Consider the following 16,477-nt stretch of genomic DNA (forward strand, 5'->3'; position numbering starts at 1 on the left):
ATGTCATTTTCTTTTACAAATATATTCTTCTAAAAAAACTAAAATTCATATAGAAAAGTATAGTTCTTTAAAAATTTCATCGTAGAAAAAAGTACACATTGTTTTAGTGTCAAATCTTAAGAATGTGGATATGAAACATCAAATAATTATAAAAAATAGTAAAACAATTTTTTTCAAACTTTTAGAAGGAAATATCTTTGATATTTGAGTGAATTCAGTGGATATGAAACTAATTGAATGGTTGATAGAATAATGAAAAATTGTGTCGCAAAAAAGAATTTTTCAAAAAAAAAGAAGCAAAAGTAAGAATTATAGAGAGAAGATAAAATTTTTATGCTTAATAAACTAAGACTTTACACTATTAAGTTATTAAAATTGGTAGTTAGACATTCTTATCTGACAAAAATAAATAAAAAATAAAAATAATAAAAATTGTGTAACAAAAAAAAAGAGTTCTTCAAATAAAATAAAAACTATTAATTTTTTTTAAGTTACTTAAATAAATTAAAAGTGTTTTGATTGTTTAAATAAATTAAATGTTTTTTTAGTAATTTAAAACAAAGACTTGATGACAATGAGGATATATATATATATATATATATATATATATATATATATATATATATATATATATATATATATATATATATATATATATATATATATATATATATATATATATATATATATATATATATATATATATATATATATATATATATATATATATATATGCACATTGTCCCATGCTTTATTTAAAATATATACTATTATTCCTGTCCATTATCAACCTGTGTTTGATCAATAAAAGAATTTCTTATTGAGATGACAGATTCTTGAAACTGAATTTACTTTTTTATTCCACTCTTCATGGTAATGGGTACATTTTATTTTTATATTTATTTTAGGAGGAAATTTTTTAAGAAAGAAAATGTATTCCTTCCTCCCTTTTGAGATTCAAAATTTGATTGGTGATAAGAAAAAAATATTTAATTTTTTTTGGTTATTTAAATACTACAAAAATTAAATTTTCTCGATTAAAATTTCATTTTTTATTGATTCAGTAAATCATTTTTGTTTTAATTGTTTTTATCTAACTTTACATTAGTACACCAGAAGAAACATAAGAGATACGAAAACCTTGAATAACCATTGGTGAAGAAATACATTTCTTTAGTCAATTCTTTGCTGTACATTTTCTTGATTTGATCAAGTGCTTTGCTTCATTCTCAGCATTTGCACAGATTGATAAATGAGGTTAATAACTTATACAGCTGCATCGATTTAAATGACACTTTCTTTTCTTTCATCCTCCTAATCACTTCATTAGTGGAATTTGTGACACTGATTTTCAAAAGATTCTTCCACAACTTATCAGTCACAGAGCTGAGATCTCTTCACTGCAAAAGCGCATCAAGCATATCAAATAACCACTTAACAATCGGTGAAAGTGCATCGTAATTGAAAATTGAATCAAGAACAGTAAGAGAAATGGCAAAGCAATGCAGAAACCTAAATTTGAATTGAATGAAGTATAACAGTAGAGATAATTGAAAGAAGAAATGAATGGAATTACAGAACTGGAATTAAAGGAAAGAAAGAAGCGCACACATTGAAAAGAAAACCCATAGACAAAAATGCTCCAAACGTCAGAAACTAGAAAAACTGAAAAAACTAAATTAAACTGAAAAATATGGTGTGGTGTTCTGTGTCTGAGCTGTTCTATTGATAGAACTAAGAGTAATTGAGTACTTTCAGACTTCCTAACTAAGCTATCTGAACTAACTAGACTGCCAAAGGAAGTTATAAATCTGTCCTTACAAGAAGAGAATCTAAAACAATGCCGAAACAGTGTTGTCTCTTCTCTGCTGCAACTTTTCGGAAATAATTGCAATCAGCTCAATCATCGAAAATTCATGTTCTTGTATTCTAATTAAAGCTTTTTGAGTCAGGATTCTAATGAAACAAATTTCAGCTCAATTTGATTTCTGAGGAAAAAGTTATCAACCAAACAATCAGTAAAGGTCAAAGCTACAGAAATGCACTTTTATTTTTATTCAGAAAAAAATTCTATCTAATAAGCACATATTAACACATTTGGAAAAAACAGCATTTTATCTAAGAAAAATCAAATCTAATCCAAAATAAGAAAATAAGAACAAAAGAAACATCAAGGAAACAATTACTCTAGAAAAATATTAATAAATAGAGACTCATCACACTCCCACACTTAGACTTTCCCACTCTCGGACAAACAACAATGAAAAACTATACAAACTTTTTATAGACTTTAGAAGCAGTACAAACTATCCAAACTGAAAACAATAAATAAATCGAAAAAGTGAGCACTACAAATGTAATCTTTGTGAAAACAGTGAAAAGCTAAAAGTAAGAAAACCATGAAAAGTTGTGAAAACTGAGAAAAACAGTGAGCAGAGAAAATTTTCATCCATCAAAGTTTAAAGAGCTCAAACCAGTCAAAAACATGTTTCAAACATCAAAGTCTCACTCAAATCACACCATGGATCAAAAATGATAATCTCTCCGGGAAATGTATCACTCATTCTCTCAAGTGTTTAAGGGTTAGTGTTTACACTCAGCACATCATAAATACAAACATTACCATATGTGTTAGGTTTCTGAGTTAGAAGCCTAACTTTCTCACAACACCCACTCACATAAAAGCACACAAACCAGAGAGAACAAATGAAATGTATGAATTCACTGTAACAAATAACGAAATACAATGACGAATCGGGAGCCTAATCTCCCTCACAAGGTCCAAGACCTGTTTATACAATGCAAAAGGCAATCCTCTTCAACAGAATTACAAAAGGTTTATTTATACTCTCTCTCTTCCTAACAACCTAACAAACTTTCCCACCCTTTTTATTCATCCTCTACCGTTCGGTATTCGTAACCCAAAACCGTTCGGACCTTCACTCCTTCCTCCCTTACAGCCACCGTTCAGTACCAGTGTAGATACCGTTCGGCTCCTTCACTCATATTCCCCTACCGTTCGGACCCCCATTCCCTTACCGTTCAGTACTCTTCTTCCTCCTTTCATAAACTTTCCAACTCCTAACAATATGTTTGAAAAGCCTCTAATTTTCACCACTTGAAAAAAGTACAACTCAAGATCAAAAGAACTTATATGACTTGTAATGTGGTCAAGGTCAAGGTAGGATATAAGAAAGGATCAAAGGCTACAACCAGAGAGAAGTGAGGAAACAATAAGGAAAAGATTGGAAGTATAAGTGCAAGGTTCTGTTTCAATCAAGAATTATCAATCATCCAACACTTCACTCTTTTCTTTCACCTTTTATTTTTCAATTTTCTTTCTTCTTTTTCTGTTTTTCTCTTTTCAAATTCAGCACAGACCACAAATATATTCATATTTTCACATTTTTCTCTTTTTCATTCTTTCATACTACTTTCCAAACTCTTTCAATGCATCATAAAATTCAAAACTGATTCAGCACATGTCCCCACACTTGAACTTCACAATAATTTCCCAAAACAATTCCAAAGCCCCTCCCAACTCAAAGGTTGGGTCAAGTATAATTTTTCAGGTCCAAGGCTTGTAATAAACTAAAATCATCAAGAACCTTTGTTATGTATCCGAGTCAGAGACGTAAATTAAACATGATTACAGTAGCTAGAAAAAGACAATGACTGAATGATAATGAACGAATGAATTTCTTTTATTGATGGTAATATATGAATAAACAAAAGTAAACAAGGGTAATTGGGAGCATAACCTCCTTCAATTACTTGGGAGCATATCCTCCCTCACAGGAGCATAGCCGCCTGTCGACAAAACTCAATAATCAGAAGTCTGCCTTAAACAATAGCATCTAGCTTTATTTATATTTAATATTTCCCTAGAATATAATTCTATTTACTAGAATTATTTCCCGCCCATCCTAACTGTTGTCCCAGTTAGGATCATCACTCTTCAATCGATCGGCTCCAGCTCTTCACCGCCTTCCGTTCGGCTTTGCTTCCCCCTGCATCCAACTGTTCGGCTCCAACTCTTCACCACCTTCCACCGTTCGGCTTGCTTCCCCCTGCCTCCTACCGTTTGGCTCCAGCTCTTCACTGCCTTCCACCGTTCGGCTTGCTTCCCTTTGCCTCCTACCGTTCGGCTCCCCTGCCTTCTATCCTATCACCCAGTATCCTATCAAGCTTTGTAACAAAAATGGCCTAGATCATCTCAAGAGTATATCTTAAAACAAGTAGTATAAAAAAAGAGTCAATGCAAGTCTGGAACACTTATAAAACATGAGTGAATCACACAAGAAAGAAATAAACTCAAGTCTCACAAAGATTAACTGTTATCAAAACTGATCCACCGTCCAATTTTCATGAAAAACTGTCTTAATTCAATGAAAAACTTTCCAGCTCATCGCTCGCGACACCTTTGACCCATCTTTTTCCCAATCCAACCGTGTCTTCGTCCGTGTTGACAACAACCCCGTTTCCTTCCCCGACGCTGAAGATGTCGGCTTCGACGATGCTACTGGTGACTACGATGACTACGATGAAGTTAGCGGTGGCCCAGTGCCCGAGGACGTCAGGAAGGAAATTCTGGAGCTAAGTGGTTTTTGAGAACGTCCGGGAAACGGACAATGAGGGAAAATGGAAGGCTAAGGCCCCCCCTACAGATTTGGAATCGGAGGCCTTCTTCACAATTTTTCAGCGAATCAATTTCTAGGTGCAACTGGATGGCACCTTTCAGGATGGAGAAGAAAATAGCGGAAGCAGTAGAGGTAGGGATGACAACTGACTGTGACGGCAGCGACGACGGCTGACTGCAGCGGTGGCAACTGACTGCATCGGAGAGAACAAAGGGCAGTAGTTGCAAAGTGGAAACGCGAGGTGACACCCTCTCCTCCTCGCGGTTGAGGTGGATCCTCGTCAATTGTTGCGGAAGTGTGTTGCGAGGAAGATGAAGATTCTGTGAAGCAACAAATATGGTAGCAATGGCAACTATGGAGGGTCAGAACAGAGAGGAGGAGGTCCGACGAGTCGACAGGAAGCATCGCGGTGTGATTCCAACACCGGGACAGCGGCGCGTGACAAACACGCACACGAGATCTGACGGAGAGAGGAGGCGCGTGACGGCGCGTGCGGAAGAGTCTGAGACGTCGACCACCAGGGTTAGGTCGCGCTCGAAGAGACGATCCAGATACGCTGGTCACCGGTCGAAATTGCGACGGTGGCCGGCTGCGGACGGTGGCCGGTTGCGGACGGTGGCCGGCGGCGGACGGTGGAGATTGATTGGGTTGCGGCTAGTAACGACTGGTTCAATGGAGGCAGTTGCCTTTCTAGGAATCCCAGAAGAAGAGACTTTCAGTCTCTGATTGGTAGCCAATGAGAATGCCAAAATGATTGGGCATCACTTAAAATATCATTCTGAGATAAATTCTGGAAGTACAGCATATAGCTAGGTCAGATTAAAATCTGGAAGTATAGCTTATAGCTAGATATAAACTGGAAGCATAGCTTATAGCTAAGCCAGATTATGGAAGCACAACACAACTTTGTGTAGTTGTTATCAGAAAAAAAAAAAAAACAAATGTATTTGGTAATATTGGAGAAAAGCCAGAATTCTAAGGCAGAACTTGACTAGGGCAATTGGAGCCCATTAAAAACATATGTTAAAGAAGAGACTTTTAGGGGACCGCCAGCAGTCATGGCGGCCGGCTGCCGGCAGACAACAAAGACAGCGGAAGCGGATCAAACAAGCTCTGATACCATGTGGAAAATAAGACTGATTTATTATTCTCAATTTACAACAACTATCAATCAGCAAATTGAAATAAAACCTCCCCCCACACTTGAGCCAAACATTGTCCTCAATGTAAGAGTAAAAAGAAACAGAAAAACAGAAAAAACAAAGATGTTTCGATTGTGCTGCTGAATCAAATCCCTTCTGCTGCTCTCCTCCTCCAACACAGGTTTCATGAATGTTGTTCCATCTAAATCCAAAACATGTCTGGACAGGTCTACCTGAAGGTTTTGAGCTGGAAACTTCATCTTTAATTTCCATTGCACCATGAGGAGTAACATTTGGCTGAGAACAGCATCATACTGAAAACTGCAGCATTGAACAGTGAAACAGATTGAAACAGCAAAATAGTGAAACAGCAAAATGAACCGTGCTATGAAAAATAACTAGCTATATGCAATGCATGGAAAAAAAAATTATGCGATTTTTATATGAAGTCTATGGAATGTCCTATGAATCTTAGTATGAAAGAGGATGCAAAATATGTACTCACAAAATTATACAGCACAAACAAATGAATATAGTAGAAAAGAAATGACTGAAACACTAAATGGAATGTTCTACATATAAAAGTATAAAAAGAAGATCTAAAATATAAAAGCATGAAAAATCTCTATTTACTGTTAGAAAACACCATAAAAGGTTTTAGAATTTTCTGAATAGTATAGGTAAGTGAAACAAATCTCTGAAATATAGTAAAATGGGGCAAAAATACTAAGAAAATAGAAAAGATATAGTAGATGGTGGAACTTTGAAACTTTGGGACCCCAACATGGCCAGCCGAATTGAAACACAATTTCCAATAACTTTACAGTTCAACACATCGTCATTCCTGGTCCATAGCAAATGTTATGATTATTTCAAGCTTTTTCACCACCAAATTTTTCAAAACAGAATCTATGACTAATATATGCAATGTAAAGACTGTACAAACAAATACACACTAATAAATGTTAGCACAAAAAAATTGACTAAAAAATTAATTTCTACCTATTTTTAGTGAATTTTGCAAAATCAGTACTAGTAATCAAAACTGATATGGGCTAAAGCTAAAATGGAGAGGAAGCGGAAATGATTTTGTGGATGGGCAGAAACTGGACAGTGGAGACCTGGACTGAAATTAAAATGCAAACAGTGACTGGCAGCAGAAACAAAAATGTAATGCATTTAAGTTGGACAGAAACTAGAAACAACAATTGAGAGTGAATGCAGTCAATGGCCAGGCACAGTAGAAACGAAAAGGCAGTGATAAACTAAAATGCAGTGAAAGAAAAACTAAAATGCAGTGACTGAAACTGTGAAACAACAAATGAGAATGAATTATACTAATTCCTAATTCAAGACAAACAAAAATAAAATCACATCAGGTCTGGAAACAAAAATAAGAAAACACGAAAATTCAAAAACAAGAGAATATCAGAACTCAAGTCTAAAAACAGCAACAGATATGGCCTAAAAGCTACAAACTAGTACTAACTCTGAAAAATAACAAAACCAGCAAATGTAAACTAAAGAAAACTTAATTGAGCTAAACTAATGAATAGGAAAGAAAACTAGACTAAACTAAATTCTATCTAATAAGCTCATATTAACACATATTTGGAATAACAGCATTTTATTTTTGAAAAACCAAATCTAATCTAAAATAAGAAAATAAAAACAAAAGAAACCTCACGGAAACACAATTAGTCTAGAAAAATATTAACAAATGGAAATTCATCAGTCACCAGTAATCACCACATGAACAAAACCCATCTTTAAAGTGATGAAAACGGTTAGAATCCCTCACAATAATGTCCCTTTCAGTAATTTTGGATATGTACTTGGTAGCATTGTGGCAATCACCACAAACACGCAAGTTTTTAAATATCCTAATGGGATATTTTGGTGGGGTGCTGATAAGTCCAAATGCAATGGCCAGCCTCTCACTGTGACTTATCAAAATCTGCTCTTTCTCATCCTCCTCAACGTCTTGTAGGACAAAACTATAGTCTGGAACATAACCAAGGCTTTTCATTTTGGCATTCAAAACCCTTAATTCCTTGTATATCTCTGTACATTGTGGATGAGTTTGGTTCCCTGCATAAAAAACTTCAACTACACTACCTACTACAACAGAACTCCATCCAGGAGTCTTCTTCAATCCTCTATCTTTGGCTAAGGATCTTACTTTAACTGCTCCTTCCCATTTTCCAACATTTGCATAGATATTTGACAGCAAAACATAATAGCCAACATTCTCTGAATCAACTTCCAACAAGCGATCTAAAGCTAAAGTACCCAATTCTGCATTTCCATGTATTCTACAAGCAGAAAGGAGAGTACCCCAAATGGATGCATCTGCTTGTATGGGCATATTGTTTACTAAATTATGTGCCTTCTCCAAATACCCAGCTCTGCCAAATAAATCCACCATGCAGCCATAATGTTTCAAATTGGGCTTTACCCCATAATCTTTCTGCATCAAATCGAAGCACCATTGACCCTCATCAACTAAACCTGAATGGCTACAAGCCGACAACAACGATACAAAAGTAATATGGTCAGCCTTTACCCCGTCAGCTTGCATATCCTTGAAAAGTTGCACAGCTTCTTTTCCATGCCCGTGAATCCCGAGAGAAGATATTATTGCATTCCAAGGGACTGAAGTTTCCCGAGGGATTTCATAGAATAGGGACATTGCATCCTCTAACTTCCCACATTCCCCATACATGTCAATCAGGCAGGTAGCCACAAAGACATCCAAGTAGAGAGAGTTCTTGATTAGCCTCCCATGTATTTTCATTCCTTGTTGCAAAGCTCCAATATGGGAATATGCTGGGAGAATGCTCACCCATGTTCCTTGGTTGGGGATTATCGTTCTACATTCTCCCATCATGTTGTAAGCATCAATTGCCTCACTTGCAAGACCATTTTGAGCATAACCTGTGATCAAAGTGTTCCATGAAATTACATCTCTTCTAGGAAGCTGTTCGAAAACTGCACGTGCACAATCTATCAAACCCAATTTGGCATACATATTCACAAGAGCATTACCTATAACAACATCTTCCTCAAGCCAACCACGCCTCATAACAAATCCATGAACAGCCCTGCCAATCCTCCGATCACTTAACTGAACAAAAATTGAGATCAAACTCACAACTGTCAACAAATCAGGTCCCATTCCCACAAACTGCATCCCTTTAAATAAACGAAGTGCAGTATCTGGATCGTCATTCTGCTCATATGCAGCTATTATAGAATTCCAAGACACCACATCTCTCACCTTCATGCCATCAAAAACCCTCTGTGCATCCTGCAGCCTACCAAACTTCGAATACATATTAATGAAAGCATTGCAAACAAAAAGATCACTTTCCAACCCATGCTTTATCACGTACAGATGAACCAACATCCCACAAACAACATCATTCGCTTGCGCACAAACAGGAAGCACACTTGCCACCGTAACTGTATCCATCTTTACCCCTTCAACCTTCATCCTACCTAAAACACCCAACGCGCTGGTTGCTTTCCCATTCTGAAGAAACCCCGAAATCATCGCGTTCCAAGACCCAACATCTCGGACGGGCATATCATCAAACACCTTGTGGGCAACATCCACAGCACTAAACCTTGAATACAGATGGATCAAGGAAGCAGCCACATACACATCATGCTCAAAACCCATCTTCAAAACCCAACAATGCATCTTCTCCCCATCAACCACACTCACGCACGCCTTCAACACAGGGGGGAAAGTGTAAAAGTCAGGTCTTACACCCGAATTAGATAACAACTCACTGACACAGTTCATAGCATCACTGTATTTCCCGCACTTAACAAACGCAGCCACCATAGAGTTCCATGTGAAAATGTTCTTCCTCTGAATGTACTTAAAAGTGTTGCGAGACAATGAGAGGTCCCCAAGAGTGGCATACAAAGTAACAAGCCGAGTGAACAAAACGACATTTTGAGCCTTACCCAACACCGTAAAAAGCGCGTGAAGCTGCCTGGCAGTACCAATGTCGGTGCAAGAATGGAATACAAAGTTGGTCTTGTTCTCATGGTCATGTGATACCTCTTGGAAAGAACCTGTAACTGATGAAAAAATGTGGTGAATCCAGCGTTTCAATGGGAACACCGTGGAAATTGGCCTCAAATTGCGAGGTGGCAACGATTTGCGAAGAGAAAGCATAGAACATTGGTGTTATTCACTGTGCAAATGCTTAGTGTTCACCTACAGTTGTACGGACAAAATGGCAACCATATATCTTTTTCTTTTTGGGTCCCCTGTTTTAACAACTAAATTTTAACACACAACGGTCATGTGTCAGCAGCACATTGATCCATTTTTTTTTCTTTTATTCTGAAATTGTGACGTTGAAATCGATGAGGATTTTAGAAATTTGAGATTTCAAATATATCCCTTACCTTGTTTTATTAGAAATATCGTCTCGTTCACCATTTTCGTTTTAGGTCTCTCTTTTCGTTTTTGCTCTCCTTTTCCTTGTGATTCTCGCTCTTCATTGTCGTTCTCCTTCTACGTTTTCATTGCATCTCTTCGTTTTGGTCAACGTCGTCTTCTTTGTTGAGTGTATTGTGCAAAATGACAAGTTTCGGTAACCATGGTCCTTCGACGAGCAAGGTAAATGCGTTCTTCCTCCATTTTGTTCATCGCGTTTTCGGTTTGGATTTTGGGTTTTCCCTGTTCTGTTAAATTTTTTGTTGTTTTCGTTTTAGGGCTTTTATGTTTTGGTTATTTTGTTTGTTGTTGATGCACTTGAGGGTTAGTCACTCATTTTCAACAAAGTATATTTCTACTTTCAACGAGCGTTTGACAGAGGAGCACCGGTCACTGATTGCGGAGACTCCTTTTTGGTGGTTTTTAGATTTGAGTGGTAAAGTTAAAGTATGTAGGAATATTTTGAGTAAGTTATTGGTTAAATGGGTGGATTCCAGTAGTGGTTTTTTAATTGGAGATAAACTTGTGTCTATGAATGAGAAGGAATTTTGTTTAGGCTTGTGGTTGAGTTCAGATGGTCAAAATATTAACTTAAAGGAAGAAATGGGAAGAAGTACATGTGTGAAATACATAGGCAAAGGAACAAAATATTTGAATTTAGTATACAAATGTTTGATGAGAAAAAAATAAAAGAAAGATACCTTCTTCTCATTTTTGTAGCTTGTACATATTGGTAGGGATATGTGAGATATTATTTCCACAACATAGCGGAAGAGTGTTTCCCATAATGTTTGAAATTGTTGATAATTTAAGTGGTTAGGGTAATTATTGTTGGGGTAGTTTAGTGTATCATTATTTGGTACGTAGTTTGTGCAAAACTTCAGATGCTTTGAAGAAAGGAAAAGGTACACACAACGTTTATGTTGATGGTTCCGTTTATATGTTGCAAGTAATTTATATTTATTGATTTAAAATGTCAAATTTTTTTTTGGGTTGTGGGTTGCATTGTGTTTTTGACTAAATGTTAAGATGAACAGTTTTTTTAGGTATGGTTTTGTGAGAATTTCAGTCCTCCCAAAGGTCCAATAGAGAAATTTCCAAGAATATTGCATTGGATGAATATAAATTTGAGAGACAACTTCGTGAAAGGAGTTATGGAGACGGGTGTGGTATGTGGTTTATTGTTTGACTGTTGTATGTTATGATATATTCACTAAACTTTGATACTATGATATGTATTGTTCAATTTCAGGTTTGATACGACTGTCGCGGTCATACAAATTTTATACAAAAATTATGCAGTATAGCTAGGATGTGACTCCTAGGTCGTCTCTCTCAAGGACCAAATATGGTTCAGTTTCGAATCAAACACGAAGGGGAGTTTTGTGATTGTGTTTGTTGTGGTAAAATTAAAACTGACTGGAATTTAAATAAGACAACTGAATTTAAAAACACTAAAATAAATTTTAACGACGGTAAAAATAAGTGGTAAAAGATGGTAAAAACGGAACAGTAAATATGCAGAACAGTAAAACGCAATTGACAGATTTTAACGATATGGAAAACAATAATTTTGAAAACGGTAAATTCAGTTGAAATCGTAAATCACGAGTGCAGTGAAAATAAAAATTGAGAATCAAATGAACAAAGTTTTGAAAATGTAAATTGAAAGCTGACAGAATTAAAATTAAAACGCAGAGTGAAAATTACACGATCATTAAGAAAAGCTGAATGGAAATTACAATTAAAAATTTAATCCTTGAAACTGAAAATTAAAAGAAATCTAAAACCTCCCCCAGAAGGGAGGAGAAAACCAAGCCAGAACGTAACCTAAACCTACTCCTAAAATCTAATAGTTTGCTTCTCTGCATGCTGCTGGATTTATAGCCCAAAAATCTGAACCCGTGAGCAAATAGGGTGAGGGCCCCTTCATTTTGCACCTCTTGTCATCTTGTTCACCACTTTGCCGTGAACATTCTTCTTTTTCGAAAATGGTTTTCATGGCTCCCATTCCAAGCTGTAGGCTCCTTTCTCCATTCATTCTACTTCTATTAGGCCGTGACAAGCACCTCACGCTCCAACCAAGGTGAATGAAGCTCCTCTGCTGAAACAAGCTTTGCTGGATGTGCTTTCTATTCATCAACCGTGGGATCCCATCCAAACTGATGTGGCTTCTTCTGCTATGAATGCTTGAACGCCACTTCTTTTCTTGCTCCAGCTCCTCTCCGGTGGTAGCTGCATGCTTCATTCATGCTTGCTGGACCAAGTATCTTCAATCAAGCTGGATGTGCTGCTCCAGCCGTGATGCTCCTGGACATGGTTTTCTCTACCGTGGTGAAGCGTTAGGTGGTGAATGGTCTGTGAGTGTTGCTGCACGTGAAGCTGCTGCCTCTGCTGGTTGAGTGAAAGATCCTCATGAAATCAGCCCTTCATCTGCAACACTCCATTTATTCTCATCTAAGGTGGCTGCTGGCTCCTGGATGTTGGACGTTGTGTGGAGGCCATGGTTGTGACGCCTCCCAGCTGGACCGTGGTATGTGCTGTCTCTGCTAGCCAAAGAGAAGAAACATTGAAGTGTTGGATGAAAGGAATGAGTTGTTCCAAGGAGCTATCCTTTACGTGTTGCCATGTGTGCAGCTCTCCAATTTAATTGTTCACGTTTCAGCAAAGCAAATAATGTGATGGCAAATTAAATTGTGCATGGGCCGTGTGCTTGATAATGCTAAATTATACCATATTTTAAGCATCATTTTAGTGGCAAAATCAACTCCTTTCTTACTTATAACTTGCTTAATCCTCTTGTTTTCTAAATATTTGTGTTTTTGGCTACTTTGATGTACTTTCATCAATAATCCCTTATTTTGTAGCTAAAAATGAACTTGGAAGACTCTCCAACAAACGATAGAACTGGACCAAGAAATTAGCACGAAGAAATGCCATCAGCAGTGCAAGAACGCTCGTCCCAGGAGAGCGGACGCTCGCCCAGAAGGCAGAAGAGCGGACACTCGTCCAGAGTGGAAGCACGAGCGGACGCTCGTCCAGGAAAGAGGACGCTCGTCCAGGAGGACGCTCGTCCAAGCCAGAAGAGGACGCTCGTCCATGCAGAAGAGGACGCTCGTCCATGCAGGAGGACGTTCGTCCAGCAGAACGCTCGTCCAGAGGAGAGGACGTTCGTCCCAGGCAGAGGGCGCTCGTCCAGCCAGGCAGAAGTGGACGCTCGTCCAGAACGCTTGTCCAGGAAGGAGGACGCTCGGCCAGATTGAAGGACGTTCGTCCAAATGCGAGAGGCTCGCGCTCGGGCGCGAGAACAGAGGGGCGCCCGGGCGCGACATTTCGCCAGTTTTCAATTTTTCCAGAGAGTCTCGCGCCCGGGCGCGACTTTTACTGATGTGGCAGACAGCTTATTTAACCTAAAAACGCGAAGGGTTAAGGGTCTTTGGTCATTTGGAGGCGCGATTTCACGGCTGGAGCTCATGGAGGGCGTGAGGAGCTTGTGGGAACATCTCCTCCTCTTCCTTTGGGTCTCCTTCTTCTTCCATCTTCCATGTTTGTAAGCTTAGGGTTCTCCATGGAAATGGAGAACCAAACCCATCTTGTTGGGATTAGTTGTAGCCTTTGAATTCTTGTGTAATTGTTGAATGATTTGATTATATATATGCCTTTTCTATCAATTGCTAGTATTCTTGTTTCCAATCTTAAAGCTTGCATGTAATGGGAACGTTCATGGCTTGATTTTGGAGTTTTATGGATTATGGGAACGTAAGATGAAATCTTGAACTGAAATAAGAGTCCTTGTGGGTCATTGATTCTAGGAATGGAAGATGATTCACATGTTGTCTTAGATCCCAGCTCTTTAATGCGGGTTTTGCTTGTTAGATTGCCAAGGAATTGGGGTTTGATAAGGAAAACCTAGGCTCTTTCATCTAAGGAATTAGGGCTAGAGTGCTTTAGTGGATTGACTTTAGTAAATTGATAGAGAGGAGATAAAATTGGTTATACACAAGAGTGCATTGGTGAAAACTAACCTTAGCAATGTCATTTCATACCATTTCGAGTCTTTTCCATTTCCAAGTGCCTTCAATACCAAAGTCCAACCTTGTAATTATGTATGAATTTATCTTCCTGCACTTGTTCTGTATATTGATGTTATGTTATTGAGTCTATATGAGTTGTTAATCGCACAATTCTCTAGTATTACGAGTCTCTTGGGAAAACGATACCCGGTCTTACCGGTTTATTACTTGAACGATTCGGTGCACTTGCCGAAATCGAGCCCAACAAGTATTTTTTGAGCCAACAAGTTTTTGGCGCCGTTGCCGGGGATTTGGGGATTGAACCCGAGTCCTAGCAATGGTTAACAAGTTAAATTGGGCCTCATCAGTGCTTTAGTTCTTTGAAGGAAAAAAAGATTCCCTTTTTGTGTAGCAGGTTGCAATTGTCGTGTGATGTGTTTGCTACAAGACAAAGAATTAAATTGATTGTTCTCTCTTCACGTGCATCCCATATAGCATTTTGAACAGTTTTCTTTTCAGAATTTGGAAGTATGGCTGTCTTTGTCTCATACCAATTTATCATTTTAAATTTCAAAAGATGTGAGCCGTGACACCACCTTGTTTAGTCAATTCATCACATTTCTGATATTCTCCCAAGGCATCAAAAAGCCGCATGATGTGCTGTCTCCCAAACATTCTCTGGACGGTGCTGGCTTGCCTCTCACAATCAACAAAACCGTGAGCTATAATGGATGTGTGAAAGATGCCTTCTTGGCAGCTGCATGGGGCCGTGGAAGTGCTTTGCCTTCATAATATCAATTCAATAGAATTCAGTTTTGTAACTTGGAGCTTCTTCATGTGCCGTGATTTTGTAAAATGGTGACATAATGAATTGTCCAAAACTGTGACATTACTGCAAGTCTCCTAAAGAAAATTAAATTCACATCTCTTAACATTTTGGCTCAAAATATAATTGATGTCACATTTTCACTCTCCAAATTTAATCCAACAATTTTCCCTGCAATTACTAATGCAAATAATTAGCTCAGATAATTCAAATTAAGTAAAATAAGAATTTCTGATCAAATTAAGCACAATTAGTAAAAATAGGAAAATACTGGACATTTAAGCACATTTCCCAGATTAAATTCGGTACAATAAACTAAGTAAAATGTAGAAAATATTAATTCATCAAGGTTCATCATGATGTTGATGTTGGTGCTTCAATGAAGGATAAGAAGGATGAGAAGGATGACCAACCAAGACCAAAAATGAAAGATGACCAACCAACACCAAAGAAGTTACAAAAAAGAAAACGCAGAGAAAGTTTTATGCGTGCTTTAGACAAGCAAGAAAATCTAATTGCAGAACTTAAAAGGAGGGTTGTTGTCTTGGAGGCGAAGTTGGCCGAAGAGAAAGCTAGAAGAAGAAATAAAGACGATGGTGGACAGAGTGTGCCACGTGAAGAACCGTCCATGAACACTAGATTTTTTCCCCGGGAGGCATGTCCACCAATCCACCTCCAATGAAGAAGTATGTGAGGATGGGGTCACGAAGGCGTTACAAGAGCAAGGGCTTAGGACTCCTTACACTGGATTGCTTAGAATAAAATACCAGTGATATTTGTATAGATTTCTTAAGAGAAAGTAATACAAAATTGTACATAGATGAACAAATGTTTGTAATTTGGAATATATTTTGTTCAATGTTATAAAAGATGCATGTTTGCTTGCATTACATATTATTAATGTTAATTGAATTTCCTTTGTTATTGTCATTGTGAAATGAGGTTTTGTTTGAATTGTTAATGAATAAAGTGGCCACTTTGATTTAGTATTGATGTATTTGATGGACGAATGAAACAATGCTTGTGACATGATGAAGTTAGCAGAAGTGGTGAAGGTTCTGCACCAAAAAACACACTTGTAATCGATTACAACTCCTTGGTAAACATCACACAAACAAAAAGTGGGATTTGTACAGAAACTTGTACTACAGGAGCCAACTGTGGTAACATAGGTGACCATAGTCTAAATATTTAAATTTTTGGCATAAATCCAATGGTTTTGGTATGATTTTGTTGTTTAAGTGTGATTTTAGTGTGGGAAGTCATGTTTGGACACCCCACATTGGACATAAGAAACAATTTTGTTGAGTTGAACAAGTTAGGTGAAGTCTTGGAACTTCTGCACCAAAAAACACACTTGTAATCGATTACAACTCCTTGGTAAACGATTACATGAA

The 16,477-nt window shown here is 37.5% G+C and overlaps 1 protein-coding gene across 5 annotated transcripts; it reads right to left on the reverse strand.

Moving 5' to 3' along the window:
* Positions 1–1,188: 1,188 nt before the first annotated feature.
* On the reverse strand, positions 1,189–10,052 carry LOC108343350 (pentatricopeptide repeat-containing protein At4g33990). 5 transcript variants are annotated; one of them, XR_008249991.1, is made up of 3 exons: positions 7,584–10,052; positions 6,016–6,103; positions 1,189–1,400 (listed from the first exon to the last, which is right to left on the reverse strand). XR_008249991.1 is itself a non-coding variant. In XM_052879336.1 (3 exons), exons 1-3 carry the CDS (start codon positions 9,972–9,974, stop codon positions 1,398–1,400), a joined length of 2,448 nt encoding a protein of 815 aa, XP_052735296.1. In that variant the 5' UTR covers positions 9,975–10,052; the 3' UTR covers positions 1,189–1,397. The 5 variants fall into 5 exon arrangements, 4 of the variants coding, with proteins under 4 accessions (XP_052735296.1, XP_017437066.1, XP_052735294.1 ...); XM_052879336.1 differs by having other exon boundaries at positions 7,618–10,052; XM_017581577.2 differs by having other exon boundaries at positions 7,532–10,052.
* Positions 10,053–16,477: the final 6,425 nt, after the last annotated feature.

This window comes from Vigna angularis, chromosome 6 (genome assembly GCF_016808095.1).
Source record: "Vigna angularis cultivar LongXiaoDou No.4 chromosome 6, ASM1680809v1, whole genome shotgun sequence".
Classification (NCBI taxonomy): domain Eukaryota; kingdom Viridiplantae; phylum Streptophyta; class Magnoliopsida; order Fabales; family Fabaceae; genus Vigna; species Vigna angularis.

What these genes read in the sequence shown, in the direction of transcription:
- LOC108343350 (XM_052879334.1), bottom strand. Translation starts at nt 9,974, where the DNA reads ATGCTTTCTCTTCGCAAATCGTTGCCACCTCGCAATTTGAGGCCAATT. An exon ending in GATTGCCACAATGCTACCAA is followed by an intron (nt 6,104 to 7,617) that starts GTACATATCCAA and finishes TCAATGCTGCAG; the next exon opens with TTTTCAGTATGATGCTGTTC.